Source organism: Falco rusticolus, chromosome 3, assembly GCF_015220075.1.
Source record: "Falco rusticolus isolate bFalRus1 chromosome 3, bFalRus1.pri, whole genome shotgun sequence".
NCBI lineage: Eukaryota > Metazoa > Chordata > Aves > Falconiformes > Falconidae > Falco > Falco rusticolus.
Window position 1 is genome coordinate 65,677,126 of NC_051189.1, and position 21,798 is coordinate 65,698,923.

At 35.8% G+C, this 21,798-nt stretch overlaps 1 protein-coding gene across 7 annotated transcripts in view; it reads right to left on the reverse strand.

Annotated features, from left to right (window-relative positions):
* The window catches only part of RTTN (rotatin), an 89,871-nt gene that overhangs the window by 36,941 nt on the left and 31,132 nt on the right, over positions 1 to 21,798 (reverse strand). For 6 of the 7 annotated variants that reach the window (XM_037380664.1, XM_037380663.1, XM_037380669.1 and 3 more), the window contains 12 exons: positions 20,664 to 20,781; positions 19,733 to 19,829; positions 18,859 to 18,927; positions 18,335 to 18,523; positions 17,024 to 17,263; positions 13,849 to 13,993; positions 12,020 to 12,174; positions 10,610 to 10,829; positions 8,730 to 8,858; positions 6,247 to 6,354; positions 4,214 to 4,372; positions 2,809 to 2,880 (listed from right to left, as the gene is read on the reverse strand). In XM_037380664.1, coding sequence (XP_037236561.1) covers positions 2,809 to 2,880; positions 4,214 to 4,372; positions 6,247 to 6,354; positions 8,730 to 8,858; positions 10,610 to 10,829; positions 12,020 to 12,174; positions 13,849 to 13,993; positions 17,024 to 17,263; positions 18,335 to 18,523; positions 18,859 to 18,927; positions 19,733 to 19,829; positions 20,664 to 20,781 — 1,701 coding nt within the window. The remainder of the gene's footprint in view (positions 1 to 2,808; positions 2,881 to 4,213; positions 4,373 to 6,246; positions 6,355 to 8,729; positions 8,859 to 10,609; positions 10,830 to 12,019; positions 12,175 to 13,848; positions 13,994 to 17,023; positions 17,264 to 18,334; positions 18,524 to 18,858; positions 18,928 to 19,732; positions 19,830 to 20,663; positions 20,782 to 21,798) is intronic. The other variant, XM_037380665.1, reaches the window with a different exon arrangement.

Below are 21,798 nucleotides of genomic sequence, written 5' to 3' on the forward strand. Positions count from 1 at the left end.
CGTAGTCTTATCTCAAACAGTTTGATTTGACTGCCTTTGTAACAGTATTTCTGCAATGTTTTCTGCAGAAAACAAGAAGTTTTATTAAGCTACAACATAACCTGGTTTAGACTGACCATAAAAATTAGAAGCGTTAGCTGGTCTTTTGCCAGCAGACTGAGCAAAAGTTGAAACCAATTACGTCCTGGAAGGCAGTTTTAGGAGGCATCTTGCAGTACTTCAAAAATAAACTAATTAAAATTATAGCAAGAAGATTCATCAGTGCTAATTAGAAACTTCCTTTGGCAGTCAGGAAAAACCAGAGGTAGACCAACTGCAAATAAGTAATTTGAAAACCACTATTTGTCCCCAGAAGGCTCTAGATCTCCCCCAACCCCTCCATTTACATTGAAATTAAGCTTACCTTCCATGAAAACAAAACAAAAAACAGATCAAGTAGAAGCAGTAAAACTATTTTGTGTTATAGGATAAGTTATAACCTGAGTTTTAGATGGCTACCGTTCATTCTTTTTGGTTTCTGTAATATACAGACAGACTATTTTCACTATTTGCGTTTTACGCCAATTAATGGAGAATCAGACATGACCAACAGTTTGAAGAAGAATGTAGCATTTCATGTAAACTGTTTATGATGAATTATAAAACTGTACTCATACACTGTCAGCAATATATTTAGAATGTATCAACTACAGTAAATGCATACTTTGGAACTTTTGTTAAATTTAGTCAGAATTTTACAATCTAGAACTGTCTTTGCCAGTTTAAAAAGCTATACCAGATATTTTATTGTACAATGGGGAGTCTGAAGGAGTTACTCATCAATTACATTTATAAAGTGCTCTGACTTCAGCAATCTTCATACAACACAGTAGGTTGCAGTCTTGGAATACTTCCCACAAGTTGACTTTACTCATGACAAAAAATTTCCTATGCCACTCTTTAAAGGAACATAGCAAAATGAATTATTGTAAAGCAGACCAACTAGATAACAGCAACACTATAGACATTATTGTGAAGACATTGGGGTCTACAAACTATATCTACAGACTTCCCTTTTCCATGCCTGTTTGCCTAAGGGATAAAATGATAATGTTCTACTTTGGCTATGGTATGCTATTCACCCAGATCCACTTAACAGGTCTCCTTTGAATTTGCTTGCATTAAAGTCAACAGAAAAAGCATCTTATTTGGCGCAAGGGAGAAAAAAAAGTGTAACTGTGAAATATAGAATTTAATCCTCGTGGTATCTTATGTTTTTAATTGTTGTTTGTATTTTCAACAGTTTTAATTTACCAGCTACCATAAAGTGTTGCTTCATAGTATCTTTCAGCATGAAACCCTTATTAAGTGATGACCAATTTCCATTAAATTGCACTTCCTAATAAGAATCACATGGACTCAGAGCTTCTATTAATTGCGCTGGAATTCATCCAGATTTCTGCCACTGAATTCAGTTGTTGAAATGTTTAAAAAAAAAAAACAAAAAAAAAGACTAAAAAGCAACCTTAATAGAGATCAACAAGTTACAATCACTGCCCCTTGTAAATTCCCTGCCATTATGGATTTAAATAATATTTATATTGATAAGATATAAATCATAAGCAATAAGACAGAAACAAGGGCCAGATGACTTGGACATCATCTTTAACGATCAGACATAAAAGAAACATAAGACGTACTGTAAAATGTAATTCTGCAAAAAAAAAAAAAAGTGTAATTGATTTTGGGTGCAGCTGAATCATAGATAACTTATCCTAGTAAAAGAACATGAGGTATGTCTTCCAGCACTAATTTGATCTTTTGCAGAAAGGACCAGATAAAACAGCATGTGGCTGCATCCACAAATTTCTTCAAAAAGAACATGCACTGTTCTCACATATACGTGTGAGATGACATATGATCATGAGACATGATCTCACAAACTGGAAGGAGCGAGATGGACAGAAAGAACAGGTATCAGGCCACAAAGATTTGAAAAATTGGGAACTAAAATCCAAACATCTTTATGTACAATGAACCAGACCTACTGAAAGTAACATGAGATGACTGACTCAAGATCAGAACTGGAAAAGCCTCCAGAGGACCTTATCAATTTACTTTCTCTCATCAGATATTGCGTAAAGGGAGACAGACTCTCCTCATTGGTGTCCAGTGACAGGACAAAAGGCAATGAGCAAAAACTGAAATACAGGAAATTCTATTTAAACTTAAGAAATACTTTTTCCCTGTGAGGGTAAGTCAAACATTAGAGAAGAGGTTGTGGAGTCTCCATCCTTGGAGATACTCAAAACCTAACTGGACACAGCCCTGAGCAGCCTGCCCTAATTTGCCCTGCTTTGAGCAAGGGGTTGTTTTCAAGAAGCATTTAAATTGACTTAAGCAACAAGCTGCTTTATCTTTCTTTGGAAAGAGTTGTTTCTCATCATTTATGCATTTCTTTATCACATTCTCAGAATTTCTTCTTCTTCATACCCCTCAAAACATGTTGCATTCCAAGTGTGGGTAAAATAAACAACCAACTTCTGTCCTAAAACATTAATGATCCTGTGTAAGTAAGTATGTTTCCTAGGAGCCCAAAGGTACTACATTCATGAAATGCAACATATACACAAACTAACTTTGGATCTTTTCTTGAGCTTGCTGGAAGTTTGAAAGAAGTTTGTCTATTCACGTATCTTTCCAAAATATCACCCTAGACATGTAATTTTTAAGCTTATATTGTATAGGTATACTGACATAAGTTTTTATATCAAATAACATCTCTCTGTGACACTATGATCTTTCTCATCAAATGTAATAGTCACTCACTTGCCAAATACAATCTTTCACATCTTCTGTAGGAATTGGAATCACAAGGAGATTCTGTAGAATAAAAGCAGCCTGAAAGAAATGAAAGCATCAATATTGCCATGTAGCCATCACAGTTCAAAAAAACCACATCAGATTGAATAGCACAGTCTACCTATTATTTCATTACTTTAGTCCTATGTTGAAACAAGTAATTTTCATGTTCATGTTGAAAAAAAATTAGAAGGATATAACCTAAAACTCCTCAAACTTCACCTATGACAGATGTCATTAGGACAGGGCACAAGAGAAGGCTGGTAAGAAAAAAAGACAAGGAAGAGACAGAATAGAAATCACATGGAAACACTACTTTTTATATACAACTAACACATCACTGTTCCAGTACAGTCAATCCTATTGAATAAGGATTACATTACAAGAAACACTGGAAAAAAATCCTGGAGCAGGAAAATAAGTGCTTATGATGCTTCACACTATTGTTCTCAAGTATTTTTTTTTTTATTATTATAAAATTATTGGGACAATGTGGGGCACGTATTGGGGGACACAGACACATACGTTCCAAATATTTTCCTAAGTACATGGCATGTGTGTTTTTCTAATTTATATTACGCACATTTCACATACATGTGGATGGACTGAAACTGCTTTTTTTATATTTTGCCAATCTTTTGGCAATAATTTGACTCTTAAGAGACTACTAACATGATTTTTAAGTTAAAAAAACAATAAAGAGCACATTCTCAAAAGAATTTTGCACAAATAAATTCAAAATATTACTTTGGAAAAATCTAATCAGTTGAGAAGAAACTAACCCACTATTTGCCACAGTTGTTCCTTTTTAGTCATTGAAAAACAAGAAAAACCTTACAACTAGTTGATACAAATATGTAATACTATATTTAAACTGTGTACATGCTTTATGCAACTTTCTACATGCTGCTCTACCAGAGTACAAGCTTTTAGTTTTCATAAATAAATCTTAGTGCCTAGACAAATTAGATTATTTCATAGCTGCAATGAAAAGATACTTACTACAGAACAGGTGATGACTTTGCACCAAAGTGTTCATAAATGGAACAAAACAGCCATTACAATTTGGGCTAATCTGTTATGCTTTAGCAACCTATTTCTCTGCCTGAGTAAGCCTTAGGAGTTTTTAATGTGTTCACGTCTATTGTTTGGATAATCTCTGCTTTTACACTAGTCACCTGTATTTTTGTTGCTTCTTGTGTAATTCTAAATAGGAAGCTGAATATTTATTTTCAGTTAGGCAGTTTTTAATTTACAAAGCAGTAGTTTTTGTGCAGCATCAGAGAATAGATACATAAATAAAAAAAAATTCTCTTTAATGAAAAAAAAAACCCTGACAATCTAAGACTGTAGAAGGATACAAGAAACATACCTCCCTGCGTACCATGCTACATTCAAATTGATCCAGAAGGATGTTCATCACCGTTCCCCACAGCCCTCCTGAAATGTTCTGGCAACTTTCTGCTAAAGCAATACATCCTCTTTCAAGAGATGTAAGAGCTGATCCTATTCCAAGTGCTGTAAATCTCACCTAGTACATACAAACACAACACAAAGTGGTATTTCTTACAGTACTTAGAATATTTTTTTCAATTATTAAGGTTCATCAACTGAATTTGGAGCTTAAGGGAATAATTTAAGAAGTAATCTCTTTTCCTATATTTCCCTGGCCCTATGCTCATAATCACAACTATGTGTATCTAAAAATGACAGAATTAATAAAACAGATTTTTGAATACTTAAAAATACTAAGATAGCCTTCAATATTCGTCACATTTTACCACTTAAACAGTTCCATTTAGCAAACACAATTTAACAGATTTGCTTCAAATACATTTGCCCTAAATTTGTCATTCACATAAATGTTTCTGCTTTGCAACTAAGTAACATCAATGTCAATGAAAACTGCCTAAGAATCATGATCATGAGTGACTATCAAAAGCATGGAAGACAGAAGATACAGGGAAGGATTTCTCAGAAGATGTTTATATAGAATCATAGAATGGTTTGGGTTTGAAAATACCTAAAAGATCATCTAGTTACAAATCCCCATGCCATCCATGGGCAGGGACACCTTCCATCAGACCAGGTTACTCAAAGCCCCATCCAACCTGGCCTTGAACACTTCCAGGGATGGGGCATCCATAACTTCTCTGGGCAACCTGTTCCCACGTCTCACCACCCTCACAATAAAGAATTTCTTCCCAATATCTAATCTAAATCTATCCTCTTTCTGTTTAAAGCCATTATCCCTCGTCCTATCGTTACGTGCCCTTGTATAAACTCCCTCTCCAGCTTTCTTGTAGGCCCCTTTTAGGTACTGTAAGGCTGCTATAAGGTCCTCTTGGAGTCTTCTCTCCTCCCAACCGAACAACCTCAACTCTTTCAGCCTGTCTTCATAGGAGAGATGCTCCAGCCTCTGATCATCTTCATGGCCCTCCTCTGGACTCACTCCAATAGGTCCATGTCCTTCGTATGTTGGGGGCTCCAGAGCTGAACACAATACTCCAAGTGGGGTGTCACCAAAGTAGAACAGAGGGGTAGAATCACCTCCCTCAACCCTCTCCTGGCCATGCTTCTTTTGATGCAGCCCAGGATACAGTTGGCTTTCTGAGCTGCAAGTGCACATTCCCAGGTCATGTTGAGCTTCTCAGCCACCAATATCCCCAAGCCTTTCTCCTCAGGGCTGCTCTCAATCCATTCTCTACCCTCAACCTGTATTTGTGCTTGGGATTGCCCTGACCCCTGTACAGGACCTTGCACTGGGCCTTGTTGCTTCATGAGGTTCGTACAGGCCCATCTCTCAAGCCTATCAAGGTCCCTCTGGATGGTATCCCTTCCCTCCAGCACATAAACTGTACCAGTCAGCGTGGTGTCATCTGCAGACTTGCCGAGGGTGCACTCAATCCCAGTGTCGACACTGCCAACAAAGCTGGTAAACATTGCTAGTCCCCATACTGACTCCTGAGGAATACCACTCGTCACTGGTCTCCACTCAGACATTGAGCCACTGACTGGAACCTTTGAGTGCAACCATCCAGCCAATCCCTTACCAAGTGGTCCATCCATCAAATACATGTCTCTCCAGTTTAGAGCAAGGATGTCATGAAGGACAGTGTCAAATGCTTTGCACAAGTCCACATAGATGACATCAGTCATTCTTCCCTCATCCACAAACACTGTAACCCCACCACAGAAGGCCATCAAGTTTGTCAGGCACGACTCACCCTTAGTGAAGCCATATGGAAGGCAACTGTCATTACTTTATTACTGTTATTTAGGATATAGTCAGGAACACTTTAAATAATGCAGAACAGTAGTTTTAATATTAAGTTAATGAAACAAAAATTTTGCAAATACTTAAGGGTCAAAATAAGGTATCAATTTAACATTACATTAACTAACCTCAGGGTCTCTATCTACCCATAAAGGAACCAGCCAAGCCAGACCTAGCTGAGAAAGAACTTGTTCTTCACTGTTATCACAAGGCAAAGACCAGAGAGAAATCCAGTCCTGATAGGAAAACAGAAAATAAATGAAGAAATTATTTTATAAATCTTTCAATGCCATGCTAATCTAGCAACAGCCTGAGCTACCAATTACATACTAAAACACTTAAAATGCACATAACAGTGATATTCCAGGAAAAAAGATGTTTTTATTCTGCCTCTATAAACATGCATTTAACCTGTTGACTTCATCTAGTGAATAAAATTAAATTTGTGGCATCTTCTTCATCGAATTAGAAATGCAGTGCTAAAGGGAGATTAAATATTTTACTTGAAATACTGGGATAATTTTTTCCATTCAAAATTTACTCCTTATGGGGTTGGGGGGGGGGGGGGGGGGAGCGTTGCTTATTATTAACATGTGTCTTTCTCTCATATTTTATGCATGCCCAGAAAACTACCAAATAAGAACATGAAATTACTACTTTGATTGTAATTCATTCTTTTTCTTCATGTGCCTGCCACATCATTAAATAAAGTCTCGCAGACTACTACATGCTACTTAGCTGTAGATTCCATCAAATCATACGTGACTTTGCAAATTAACTTCTTTAGCTCAGGCTAAAAAAAACAAACAACAAAAAAAAAAAACCCACCAAACAAAACCATACCTGCAAACCATACCAGCAAAATGCTCCATTTAACCATGGCACTATACAAAGAATGCAAAGTTCATAATGAATCATGGCACCTGAAATTTTATGTATGTGTCTTCTGACCATCTCAGTCCTGTATACTTTTACATGGTAGATGACTGACGTTTCATTTGGAGCAGCATAATTTGTGTGTATTTTCTCAACACACAGTATTAATTACAAAAAGCACAGTAATTTAGAGTCTGAATTTGCAAAGGGAAGGCATTCATATACAAAATGAAATAAAAAGCACTGGTCAGCAAAGCATAACCAGTGAAATGTCACCATAGCAAACAAACAAAACATTAAAGCAATTCCAGTACACCGTAAGTATATGCTTTGTTTCCCATGTACGGCTATGAACATCTAAGTAACCTCTGTCCATCAGTATGTGCTAAAAGATCTTATGTCTGACTTAACAAGGTGGTGCTTTTAATAGCAAAGAACCATAGTAGTCCCTAATACTGCTAATATGCAAACAACAAAAAATTTAACTAGTTTTAATTTCAAGTCATCAGATTGTGCATTTTAAATTAGTATTAATTTATTGGTATTTTAAATCACAGTTATACGGTGTACTCTTTTATAACACTGCTTGCACAGAGGAAGAAGATTAATTTTGTATTTCTCTTTCCATAAGATTAGACACTGAATCACATAATTGTAAAAGGATTTAAAATTTCTTTGAGAATATAAATTACTGCTACAGTCTAGACAGTAACACTGTTGTACACAGGTTATGATTTATAGACACAAAAGAATGCCACCTATCATTATGCCACTACACATATTATTTTATGAGACTGATATTAAAAAAAAAAATTCAGTTCAAATCCACTCCTTCATCCATGCATTTCCGATCTAATTCTTTGGAGTCTGCAGTCTTCCTGCAGTGTGCTTAATACTTTGTCCCCCCACAATTTTAATAAACCTTGTCAGCACTTAATGTCTTGAAGAATTACTAAATAACTGAAGAAATGGACATCTGGAATTTGGAGAAGCAGGTATACTGCTATTTGTAGTTACATGTGTACTTGATCATATTGAAAAGTTTTCACTTGTGGCTATCACAGATATTAATAACAGTGGATTTTAATTCTCCAAAATGATTACACTAAACTGTTAAATTTGCTGTAACTGCTTCAGGATGAAGGCTATTTCTCCTAAACTCTCAAAAATTTAGCTCTCAAAATATGCACGTGGACACAAAACACAGATAGAAATTTTTCTAGTAAGTAATTATAGCTCCTTTTATGAGACAACCATTCTTTCATATATGATTTTATATATATACATCTATATAGAGACATATATACACACATACATGTGTAAACATGTTAGAAAGCCTGTTATCTGTAGAAGGCTGAAGAAATAATGATGCTATAAATCTTTAAATTTATTCATCCTACATAAAAATTCTGATTTCTCATTTTTTGTAAAAATAAAATTATACCTTATTCTGAAACAAAGTCTTTCTAAGTCCACAGAATTACTTGCAGAATAGATTCAGTAAGACTAGAACTGAATCTTCAGCTTTCCTGTATACTATACTTTATCCTATTAATTTATCTAACATTATATACTAAATGAGACTACCAAATATTTTTTTATTTTTACTCTCTATTGCCATATTGCCATCTTCCCCCACCACATATGAAAATCTATCATTTAACTCCAACAGATAAAATATATTTGTGCATAACCCTCATAAATGACAACATAAGGACAACTGTATTGCACTCACCATATCCTTGGCTTGAGCCATCATTTCATGAGATAAGTGAAGCAAGCAAAGAACTGTGCTTTTTGTAACACCTTTTCCCATGAAGGACATAGCGTTTCCTCCCCATTCAACATAAAATGATGAGATGACCTAGGAGCAGGGGTACAAGTTCATGGTAGCTTTACTGTAATAGGTAGAGTACTGTCTTACACACTACTAAATTATAATTTAAACTCATGAAAAGATGGCAGATTTTTAGCTGAATTTTGTTATTTATTTATTTACAAGTTATTGGTCATGTGATGGTTTCCTATATGGTTAAACTTCCAAAGATCAGTGTTTTTGATTTGATTCTCCAAATGAAGAATGTATTCAAGCTTAGTAATGAGCACAATATTGAATACAAAACTGAAAATTTGGTTTTGATGGAAAGAGTCCATTAGTTGTACCCAGTTTTTTATACTACGTTTGGAATGAATAATATAGTTTCTTTTCAAAATTCTGTGTTCAAGAAAAAAGGTCATTTGTATCTTTTATTGAGATTTGAATTGGAATAAGTACATTAGCTTTCCATACCAAATTCTAATGAACAGAAAAGGTCACTGGATCATAACATAAAATACTCTCTGACCAAATATCTAACCATACATGTTAAAATAAAAAGCATGCTGCTTTCAACGAAACATGCCCAAAAATGCTTTTTAAAAAATTATAATCTTAAGACCTACACTTCTAGATGTATTCTTCTCCCCAAAACATGGCAATTTAAACTTCTCCATTTTTGCTGTTGTTCTTACTTTGAATCCCACTCTACAGGAATTCTCGCAAACCCACTTCCTCTCCTCCCCCCAAAAGAAAACTGTATTTGCTTTCATATTTAGGCCAAGTAAAACTGCATAATTCTTCTACACATAAGTCTTACGCATCACAAGTTGATTTCATTCCATAATATTTATTATGATTTTGCCCAGTAATAATCCTTCTTTTACATGACAATATCTGTAACCATGGTGCCATTTTTAGTCTAGACTTCAAACCTCAGAAGTCATCTAATCAAATAGCTCTAAAATATTTATTTCTACTCAAGAGATCTTGGCAAGTTAATACTTGCCCCTAAAACACTATATCTTTTTTCATCACAAACATGATTATCATTTGTATACAAACTTTCCAGACACTTATCTGGTTGCTATCCATATCATTCAGAATCTCAAATGAACTAAGATTACTTTAAATTTTTTTCAAGCCTTTACCAAAGCAACAAATAGATTTTAGTATTTGAAACAAAAAAACCCACATCTAAATTTACAGGTATTCAGTAGAGTAGGTACAACAAGCAGAAAGCCAGATATATGCTTTTCCTAGTTTTAAGAAACTGGGATTTTCAAAATATGCTATTTGTTAGTTGTCCATCACATCCATGGACTTAGCAAACAAATAAGCACACCAAAGAATGAAATTTTGGCTTCCTAACAACTGCAGCACTTGAATTACCTCTTTTCTGCTTTCTCTGTTAATAACCTGCTTAACTCCCCCAGACAACTTTTCACACATGGATTTTGCCTGTGGGAGAATATCTTGGATTTTTCCTCTTAGCAATTCAGTTATTTAAAAAAAAAAATAAATCTATTTTTCATCTTACTTAAACTACAGTCACTTTATATTACTTCTTAAACAAGAGATGAAGGCACACACAATACAACAAATCTTCACAGGTACAGAAACATATCACTTAATCTAGTCTCTATATTTTTGCTACTTAGCTGAAAAAAATCATCTTTCCCACACCTATTCCTAGTGATGTTATTCTCCAAAAGTACATTGTAAAAATTTCAGTGTCATTAGTTAAGTTCTTTACAAGCATTCAAACCAAAAGCTAAGTAATAACATACGTTACTTACCTCAAGAAGACCTGTTAAATATTTCTTACAAATTGTGATGGGTTCAACTGCAGCAGAATAGGTGCTCCAGTCTGGAAGTGCAGTAACATGAACCATTCCTCGTAATGTTCTCTCCAGTGAAGGAAGTCCATAAAAATGTGGTGCATCTGTTAGCCTTAAGCATTGCAGTAGCTTCAGAGCCAGTTCAGTTCTGAAAAAGCCAGCAAGTTCCAAGCCCTCTCTGAAATAATTGTGAAAACCAAAAAAGATCAACCATCAGCATGAAGTTATTATAATGAATCATTTTCCAAGAGGCCAATGCCTCATTCTTCTTACTATTAAGTCTGTAAGTCTCAGCATCTCATTTAGTTACCATTGCCTTATGCACAGAATAACATGGAATTAATTTGACATTTCTAGTTTCACCCAGGTCCTAAAAACATATTATTGTATCTGATTATAACAGGGCTGCTTAACTAAAAAGGTACAAATGAGATATATCTCTAATTATTAAGGTGCATGTTAAATAAAGAGCAAGAGATTGAGGACAATGGGTAACATACTGAGAAGAGTTACAAAGCTTTGCAGTTACACTTATATTTGTTCTGGTTCAAGAGACAAGTGTAAAAATATTTCCTGCAAAATACTATCAACCTAGAATTCAGGTAGATTGAAAATACAGCAGTGTGAGATACAACTAGCAGGGATTTCTATAATCCTTCCTTTTCCAGCTGTCAAAATATTTCGAAAATGAATAACCTAGTGGGAAGAATGAAGGTGGTAACATTTTGGAAGTATCTTTTCAAACAGTTACATTGTGGCACTTAAATAAACAAACACTATTTTAAGCTGCAACTTTAGTATCTCTTAGAATACAGTTGGACAGAGAGAGATTTAGTGTGGAAAGATACTGTATTAGAAACGCTGAGAAAAAAAATAATAGAAATTAATTTCTGTATTTGCTTCATTGACAGAAAAAAGTTTGAACTTGATGCTGGAAGGAGCTACCCTAAACAATGTGCACTGATATACTGTATCGGGCCAAAAAGATGCTCAATGAAAATAAACATTTGTTGATATTTCAAATATTTCAATGTTTTACTTTGCTATAAATAAAAGCTACAAAATCAATGAAGTTACCATTTGCTTGTGAAAAATTCCAGCAGAGGAAAAGATATGGTCTGTCTTCTCCCTGCAACCAGTTTAATTATCCATTTGCTGAAAAAGCGACCACTAGTAAATACTCTTCCAAGTTTCCTAGTTAATTTACTGGTTTTGTTGTTGTCGATTCAAGAAGAGTATATTCCATTTTTACAGTTTAAAATGAGTGAGTCATGATGTAATTGCATTCAAATTCTAGCCAAGATACAGTAGCAGGAGGTATTACGATCCCTAGTAAGAATTACATGGGCAGATCCATTTACACTGTACCTGTCAGTTACTGACATGGAACAACGTAACAATGTGTTAAAAAGACGAATGAGTTCTTTATCCAGTTGCTGCCTGACAGCAGTCTGTATTTCATCAATTTCATTCCGCACTTGGGATTCTGGTCGTACCAGGAGGCTCAAAAGGGATTTTGGCTTCTAAAAGAAAATAATAAAAATACAGTCACATAATGCATTGTTTAAATCCTATTTTAATACCCACATTAAAGCCATTTTTCTGTTAAGAGCTTGCAGAAAACACACATTGTGTATCACAAATTCCATTATCATTTTACTAAGTAGTATTTCTGTAAAAAGCACAGTGAAAAATTCCTACAATTACTAATTACTTGAATCTTGAATCTACTAAACACCATAAAAGAATCTACTGTTAAGGCCTTTAAAATCTCCTGGCATTAAGCCATGACATGGTGTATTTTGAAGCATGAAAGAGGTCAGTTATACACAGCAATAACCTGCAATAAAAAAAATAGATCACAAAAACCAGAAAACACATAGTGGAAATATTAGTTCAAGTTGTATCTTGTATGTCTGTTTCCTGAAATACTTAAAATCATTTCATGTACGGGTTTTATATTAATATATTGAATGGGTTATACTTATAAAATTTTATAGGATTCTCAGCCATATAAATTGAAGTACCTGAATACTGTAAGTAATTGAAATGAAGACTATTAGCATTTTCTTGTAAATGTTTATTTAGATTGTATTTTAAGATGAGAAAATGCAAGTGTACGAAGACTGTACCTAACATGATATCCTTTGTAGGACCATGAATGATCTTGCATGTGGGCAGTATGCCTTTGCTTTGTGAAGAACAGTACTTTGCAAACTTCAGTGCAGCCATCACTTTTTCCTTGGCGTTTAACTATTGCTTTTTATACAGCAAGATTAAATTATTGTATTTTGACAAATACAATAAAAGTTGTTTTACATTGCTTTATGATGTTCAATTCCTATTTGTTTTTATACTTTCCAATTTTACATCTCTTAAATGAACAGTATTGGATAAAATGGATCTCTTTAAAGGAAAGGCACAGGAATCTAGAAAAACTGAAAAGGAAAAAAATTACATTTGATATTATACATGCATTTAAGCTACAGCAACTGAACTGTATGCTCATATAATAACTTCCTCATGCTTATGAAAATATTTTACAACCGTTTAAAAAACAAACTTAAGCAACAGACACACTGAAGCAAAAACTTCAGTCCTAACTTTCAATTCTTGTTCTTAACGCAAGACAGATAATGTTCATTTATATCCCTTTGCCAAACAAACCTGTATGGAACCTCATCCTTTAAGTTACAGAGATAATACATATGTAGTTATTTAGCTAAGCATACGTTATACAGCTGTGTAGGTACACACACACATATGTATATATAGCCACACAATTAACCATATAAGTATATATAATTATATGTACATATAGAGCTCTGCATAGCTAACTATAGTTACATGGCTCTATGCAAACTTACTACTACAGTTGACTACACCAGACCAAGACACACACAGGGAGATGTTGTTTGCTTCTGGCAAATAGAGTATTTGAGTTTAGAAAAGCAATTCATATACCAAGTAAAGGAGAGAAGGAAATTTACTCTTGTTCCAATTTAACTACACCAAATGCTAAAACTGTAGCACCGGCCACAAAGCAGCAAACATTAATACTACAAGATCTGCTATTTCTTGCTTTTGAAAACAGAAGTCATTTTCCTTGAGGAACTCACCAGAAACAAACCAACCAACCAGTTCACAGTTATATCATTTCTTACAGTCTACAACTAATTTCTTAGGTATATTCTTACATTCTTTAGCAATGATTGCAAGAGCCACTTTAGACGCTCTGACTCCAAACTTGAACTCTGCTCTCTAAGCAATCTGTTTAAAAATCTTAAGACGTCTACTAAAAGCTTCTCATCCTCCACAGAAGCTGGAAGCACTTGCAGAAACCTGCAATGCAAACAAAAATACTTGCTTTCATACCTGTTGCACATTAAGAGACTTTAAAATCTCAGCCTAATAGGACTGAAGCCACCTGTAAATGTGGAATTATAGAGGGTAAATATGTATATAATATATATCTACATATAGCAAATATGGACTTATGCTAATTATACATATATATTTAAATACTTTCACATGCAATATTAACTAAACTAAATTATTATACTTACCTAGTATCACAAATTTATTGTGTATTATTATAATATAAAATTGTTACATCTATTGAAAAAGTGTATTTACATGCAGTAAACATGGAACTGCCTACAGTAAAAGCTAGAAAAGTCTGAAAAGGGTCACAAGCAGGAAAGAAAAAGGCAATGGCTATTAAATACTAGTAATTAATAATAATAGAAAAACCTACCTATGCATTTTAAATAATCCTTATATAAAAATTCTTAATTTTTGCTGGGTCTGTTTATGTAAATTACAGAATCACATAATCATTGAGGTTGGAAGGGACCTCTGGAGGTCAGCTAGTCCAACCACCCTGCTCAAGCAGAATCAACTGCAGTGAGTTGCTCAGGACCATGGTCAGGTGGCTTTTTAATACCTCCAACAATGAAGACACCACCGCCTCTTGGGGCAACCTATGCTAGTACTCAGTCACATTCATGGGAAAAAAAGTGTTTCTTATGTTCAGAAGGAACCTCCTGTGTTTCAGTGTGTGCCTGTTGCCTCTGGTCCTGTCACTGAGCACCACTGCAAAGAGCCTGGCTCCATCTTCTTCATATGTTCCCTTCAGGTACTTGTACACATTGACAAGATCCCCATCCTGACCCTTCTCTTCTCCAGACCTACCAGTTCCAGCTCTCTCAGTCTTTTCTTATAGGAAAGATGCTCTAGTCTTTCATCATCTTTGTGGTGCTTCATTGGATTCTCCCCAGTATGTCCATGTCTCTCTTGGACTGGGGAGTCCAGAACTGGACCCAGCCTCACCAGTACTGAGTGGAGGGAAAGGATCACCTGCTTCAACCTGCTGGTAACACTCCTCCTAATGCAGTCCAGGATACCGCTAGCCTTCTTTGCTGCAAAGACACATTGCTGGCTCACGTTCAGCTTGGTGTCCACCAGCATCCCCAGTTCCTTTTCCAGAAACCTGCTTTCCAACTTGGTGAACCCTAGCATTTAGTGGCACATGGCATTGTTCCTCCCCAGGTGCAGGACTTTGTACCTCCCCTTGTTGAACTTCATGAGGTTTCCGTCAGCCCACTTCTTCAGCCTTTTGAGGTCCCTCTGGATGTCAGCACGACCCTGGCATATCAGCCACTCCTCCCAGTTTCTAACTTACGCAAAACCACTGAGGGTGCATTCCACCCCAACATCCCAACCATTAATAAAGATGCTAAACAGGATCGGACCCAATATTGATCCCTGGAGCATACTGCTAGTTACTGCCTTCCAACTGGACTTCATACCACTGATTGCCATCCTCTGGGCCTGGCTGTGCAGCCAGTTTACTATCTCACATTCCACTCTTCTAGCCCATACCTTGTCAACCTCTCTACAAGAATCTTACAGGGAACAGCGTCAGAAAGCCTTCCTGAAGTCAAAATACACAATATCCACTGCTCTACCCTCATCTACCAAACCAGTCACTTCACTGTAGAAGGGTATTGGCAAGCTGGTCAAGCACAACTTCCCCTTGGCGAATCCATACAGACTACTCCTGATGATCTTCTGGTCATTCATGTGCATGGAAAGGATTTCCAGAATTGGTTGCTCTGTCATCTTCTCAGGGATCGAGGTGAGGTTGACTGGCCTGTAGTTCCCTGGGTCCTCCCTTCCTGCTCTTCTTGAAGATAGGATCAATAGTTGCTTTCCTACCATTCTCAGGCACCTCTCCCAATCACCTTGATTGACCAAAGTGGACATAAAATTACATCAGTTGGGATACACTCATGGGTGCATCCTATCAGTGCCCATGGATTTATGTATGTCCAATTTACTTACATATTCACTAAGCTGATCCTCTTCCACCAACAGTATGCCTGTCTTGCTCCAGGCTTTCCCCCAAGTCTCTGGGACCTGGGATTCCTGAAGTCAGTCTTGCTAGTAAAGACTGAGGTGAAGACAACATTCAGGACCTCAGCCTTTTTAATGTCCTGTGTCACTGTAGTCCCTGCCCCATTCAGCAGCAAGCTCACATTTTCCTGAGCTTTCCTTTTGTCATCTATGTACTTATAAGATGTCCTTCTTACTGCTTTAGATGTCCCCCATCAGACTGAATTCCAGGTGGGTTTTCAGCTTTCTTAACTGTGCCTCTGCATGGTCAGGTATTGTTTCTATATTACTCCCAAGTTACCTGTCCCTACTTAACCCTCTGCAGGCTTCCTTCTTGTGTTGCCAGGAGCTACTTGCTCATTTATGCAGGCCTCCTGGCATTTTTGCCTGACTTCCTGCTCAATGGCACGGACCCCTCTTGAGCTCAGAGGTGGCAGTCATTGACTATTAACCAGCTTTCTTGGACCTCTCTTCCTTCCAGGGCATGATCCCATTGGACACTAACAATGAGATCTTTGAAGAGGCCAAACCTTGCTCTCCTGAAATCCAGCGCTGTGATCTTACTTTCTGCCCTTCTCCCTCCTCTCAGGATCCTAAATTCTATCACTTCATGGTCGCTACAGCCAAAACTGCCTTAGCTCTTGCTCATTTGTGAGCATGAGATCCATCAGAGCACCCCTCCTTGTTGGCTTCTCTGTCATCCGGATCAGGAAGTTGTCACCGATACTCTCCAGGAACCTCCTAGATTGCTTATGCCTTGCTGTGTTGTCCCTCCAGCAGATACAGGGAAACAACATATATATATATCTACACACACACATATACATAGACACATATACATTATATATATATATATATATATATCAATCACGGATGCACGGACAATCAATTCCATAAATTTCAAATACAAAACCTAGGAATTTTACAATTTAAGCACCATAATCCTTACTGGATTTCTGTAATCAATATGCTTACCTGTTTATTGCTTTTTGCCAAACAAAGCTTTTCAAAGTGGTTCCGCAAGATCCAGAACTGCCTTTTAATGCAAGCCTGTCATTTAGAACATAAAAACTAAGCCTAGTGAGAGCAGCCTTAACATCTCTGTGTGATACTGCCTGAATAATTGAATTCAGACAATCCTGCAGTCCATAGTTGGCGTGAGTTATTTTGAGTATAAGAATGTCTTCTGAGGACAGTTTTAGCGAATCAAAAAATCTGAAAAGGTGTAAGAGAAAAATCATTAACAGCCACTATCTTTATAAATTATTTCAGTCAGTGTTGACTCCTTTACTTCCCAGTTCAAATGAGAAGACAAAACACAAGTTGCCTTACAAATTTATTTTTGTTAACCAACCCTTTCTCCTCTCCCACCCTCCACCCCTCCAAGAAAACAAAATCCAACAACAATAACACACACCAGGGCATTTAAATCCTGAGCTGTTTGAGTTCTTTGGAAAAATGGCACCTCTAAAAAAGTTACTTGAAAGGTGCTATTCACATTGTTTGCAATGAACTTTTTCTCCATGCTATTGTAAATGTTGGTCATTTGGACTATACTATTTTCCTATTTTCTTTTTAAGAGAGTGCTTTGGTTTTGCTTGAGGGAACTTCAAAATGATTTATCAAATCAATAACTGCAGTTTCCAATGGCTCAGAACCATGCTATTTACTAATAAAACTTGCAGGTCCCTTAAAGGACAAAAGCAAAACCTAAAAAATTTCCAAGGTGGACGGAGATAGAGATATAAGCATTTCAGTCCTATTAAATCAAGAATCTCCTAAGACATTTTCTGTATACAAAATAGACTCAACAAGAGAAACTATACTTAACCAAGAACTAACCAAAGGATGTAAAGGGAATTTTCTTCATTATCTACCATAATTCCTAGTATTAACTTTAAAAAGAATATTTATCTGAAATTTAAATCCCCAAAGAGAAAACTTCATGCAATTATAAAAGGGAAAAAAGGCAGCTCCCTAAAAACCCCACGACTACAAAGAAAAACAGCCACAAAAGCTATTTAAAATTGTTTGAAATAAGTCTGACCATCAATAAAAGTTGGATCAAGCTCTAGACTTCAGGTATAAATGCTATTTAGTAAAACATTGGCTGCTACAACATATCTACAGCCTCTTTGGACATGATCCTTTACATCTGAAAGGATGGTATTCTCAAACCAGTCAAAACTTGAACTGCTGTTTGAAGCTGAAAACCTATTTAAACTTGATGGAACACTAATTTAATTGAAACATATTGGGATTTAAAATCAAGATAAAACAGCTCACATTTCTGCTTCCTTCTCATAATTTGTAAGTTGCAATAGGTTTTCAATCCCATGGTACCACGACAGATTCCAAGCCATCTTAAGCATATCTGACACAGGTTTCATAGTCAAGCACTCAGAAGACAATGGCAGCACAACAGTATTAGGGCTAACCACATGATGAGCAGTGATCCTGACTGGGATATGATACCTTAAAAACAAAAAAAATAATTTAAAAAGTAGTTGGTGGTTTGGTTGGTTGGTGGTTGTTTTTTGTTGGTTTTTTTTTTTTAATTAAATGCTGTATTCGAGCAAGCTTTCAAATCTGAAAATAAAGTTTTTGAAACTTTTTCAGAGATCAAAGACTTGGAGAAAAAACTCCACATTTAAATCCAGTTGTCTGCATTTTTAACATCAAAGGTTTCCCCTTCATGGTCCCATCTCCATACTTTAGAAAGGACAAGAAATGGAAAGCAGCAAAGTTAACTGTAAAAAAAAAAAAAACAAAACAAAAAAAACCCACACACACCAAACCCACACATATACCTTCTGACAACGGCAACAGGTAAACTGAAGGCAGGTGGGCCAGTACCATTACCGGTTATACCATCAGCCCTGCAAGAGATTAAGTTATAGTTATTATTCGCTATTTTAAACTTTGATTGTCTACTAATGCTACAATTATTATTTCCTTATTATTCCTATCTAGCTGTATTTTTTCCTCTAGCTAGCTCCTTAGTAACCTATTGATGAAGAATTTGTACTTATAAACAATTTTTCTTCACGATTTTGCATTAAGATAGTTCTTAGAACATACACATACAGAATATTTGTTGCAGATGTTCTGCACATAAAAATTAAAGACAACATACCAAAGCACATGCTTGTTTCCTTTTTTCTATTACAGAAAAAAAATAAAGATCATAATTTTTTTCAGTGTATTTCATGTGTGTCAATTCCAAACCCATATTTTTTCTGATGTATATGCAAATTTCCAATAGTAAATCATCATCAGCTAAGGTCTGTTGGTTTAAGGACAGCTGCTACACTTAAAAGCCAAAGTAAATAGGAAAGTTCTAATTAACTTAAAACCCCACACCTACAGCTAGCTATTTCATTTGTGTAGTTTCCACTTATGAAAAAGATGGATTACAAGACCAATCAGGGTTTTTTGAAAATTAAAGTAAACAAAATGAACACTGAGGTAAAAAGTATTTTTACTGCAAAAATACGCTGCGTAGACCTATAAAGCATACAACCCAAGTACTGAAACAATTTGTTTGGCCTACAAATATGCCATTTTGGATACATAAAAGTTTGGGGCATAATTTATTTGGGTATACATATATATATCAATTTATTCACATTAAACCCTTATATTTTTACCAGAAAATACGCCATTAAATGTCTTTTTTCATACCATGTTTCTGTTCTTGCTACTTCATCAAACAACAGAAGACACAGCAACACTGTAGTTTCAGTTAAAACAGCACGATCATTTTGGAATATCAGGGAAACTGAATAAAATAAAGATATTTTTGTTAGGAAAACATTGGTATTTCAAAATAAATAGAAGGACATGGTTAAAACCAACTGTTTTCCACGGTCAGTTTGCCAACATCTTCAACAGATGCCATAACATGGGTAACACCAGCACACAATGATTTATCTTTTAAATATTAGAGACCAAAGTGATCAAAGGTTCTTAAGAAGGTTTTTAGTTAAACATCTAACCATGTTTCACATATTTTCTTTCACGTATGTGTTACAGTGTCTTGATTCTGGCTGGGATAGAGTTAATTTTATTTTCAGTAATGGTACAATGCTGTGTTTTGGATTTAGTATAAGAGTAATGTTGATAACACACTGATTTTTTTAGTCAGTTTCTTAGGCCCTGCCAGCAAAAAGGCCAGAGGGGCACAAGAAATTGGGAGGGCACACAGACAGGGCAGCTGACCCAAACTACCCAAAGGAATATTCTGTAACACAGAATGTTATGCTCAGTATATAAACTGGGGGTTGGTCATCAGGGCTGGCTGGCTGGGCATCAGTCGGTGGGTGGTTAGCGATTGTATTGTGCATCACTTGTTTGTATTTTTTTTTTCCTTTTGGATTTTATTCCTCTTTCCCACTCGCTCTTTTTCATTACAGTTATTATTATTGTTATTGATGTTGTTATATTTTATTTCAATTATTAAATTATTCTTATCTCAGTCCCTGAATTTTACCTTTTTTCCCCAATTCTCTTCTCCATCCCACCAGGGGAGGTGAGGAAGTGAGCAAGTGGCTATGCGGTTCTAAGTTACCAGCTGGGGTTAAACCACGACATACAGTGAAAATAGAATCTCTACCTCTGAATAGTTGAAGCAGTAAAGACGACTGCTGTGCAAGGGACAGACGAACAACTGGATCAGCATACACAAGTTTGCGTAGGAGTGTTAGACATGGTAACACTATGGATTCCATAAGCTACAGAAACAGAGAAAAAAATTAAATACAGATAATAATTAAGGTAATCTATTATGAGATGCTTAATTACAAAGTGTGATGCTATGAAGCAATCAATACATTCCATCATTTACAGTAGAGAAACTCAGAACTTTTAGACAAGTATGTTTCATCCAAGCGATAACTGCATATTCATTACAAAATATTTATTAATTTTATAATACTGGGTTTTATATATAATTAGTTAATATTTCTGGGTTTATTTTATTAGTACCTGATTGGTATTGGTATCTGGTGTCATAACACAATTATAACATTTGCTTTCAAAATACATATTTTTAAGAGGCATGTACATGAGCTGAAGAGTTTCAAAAAAACCCAAATATTTACAAACATATGTTTGGTTTATTGTTGTGGTTTTTTCCTTTCTAATGCAAATAGCTTATTGCACCACATTAATTTTCTGGGTCCCAATCTTTACTATCAGGAAACTTAAGAAGGGAAAGCAGTTTGATAAAAGTTAAAAGTACGAGTGAATGGCTAAAAATACGACCAAAGTCACTGCTCCTGAGAATGAGAAGACAGTAAGTTTTTCACAGTACCATTATTTTGCCTGTGTGATGTTCTACCCTTAAATTTTGTTTTGTAAACTGTATCAAATACAATTCAGTTTAATACTGAATAAACAAAAGCCCTGCTTATTTAGTATGGAAAGAGTCTTTTGCACAACTATATATAAATCCTGTGTTCTTTTGGGTGTTTGGTGGGGAGTGTTTTGTTTGCTTTCATTAAGAGAATCTTAGCGTTACCAAAAATTGTCCAGGTTTCAGTTGGGATAGAGTTAATTTTCTTCCTAGTAGATGGTACAGTGCTGTGTTTTGAATTTAGTATGAGAATAATGTTGATAACACACTGTTTTAGCTGTTGCTAAGCAGTGCTTACTCTAAACCAAGGACTTTTCCATTTCCCATGCTTTGCCAGTGAGCAGGGGCACAAGAAGCCAGGAGGGAGCATGGCCAGGACAGCTGGCCTGAACTA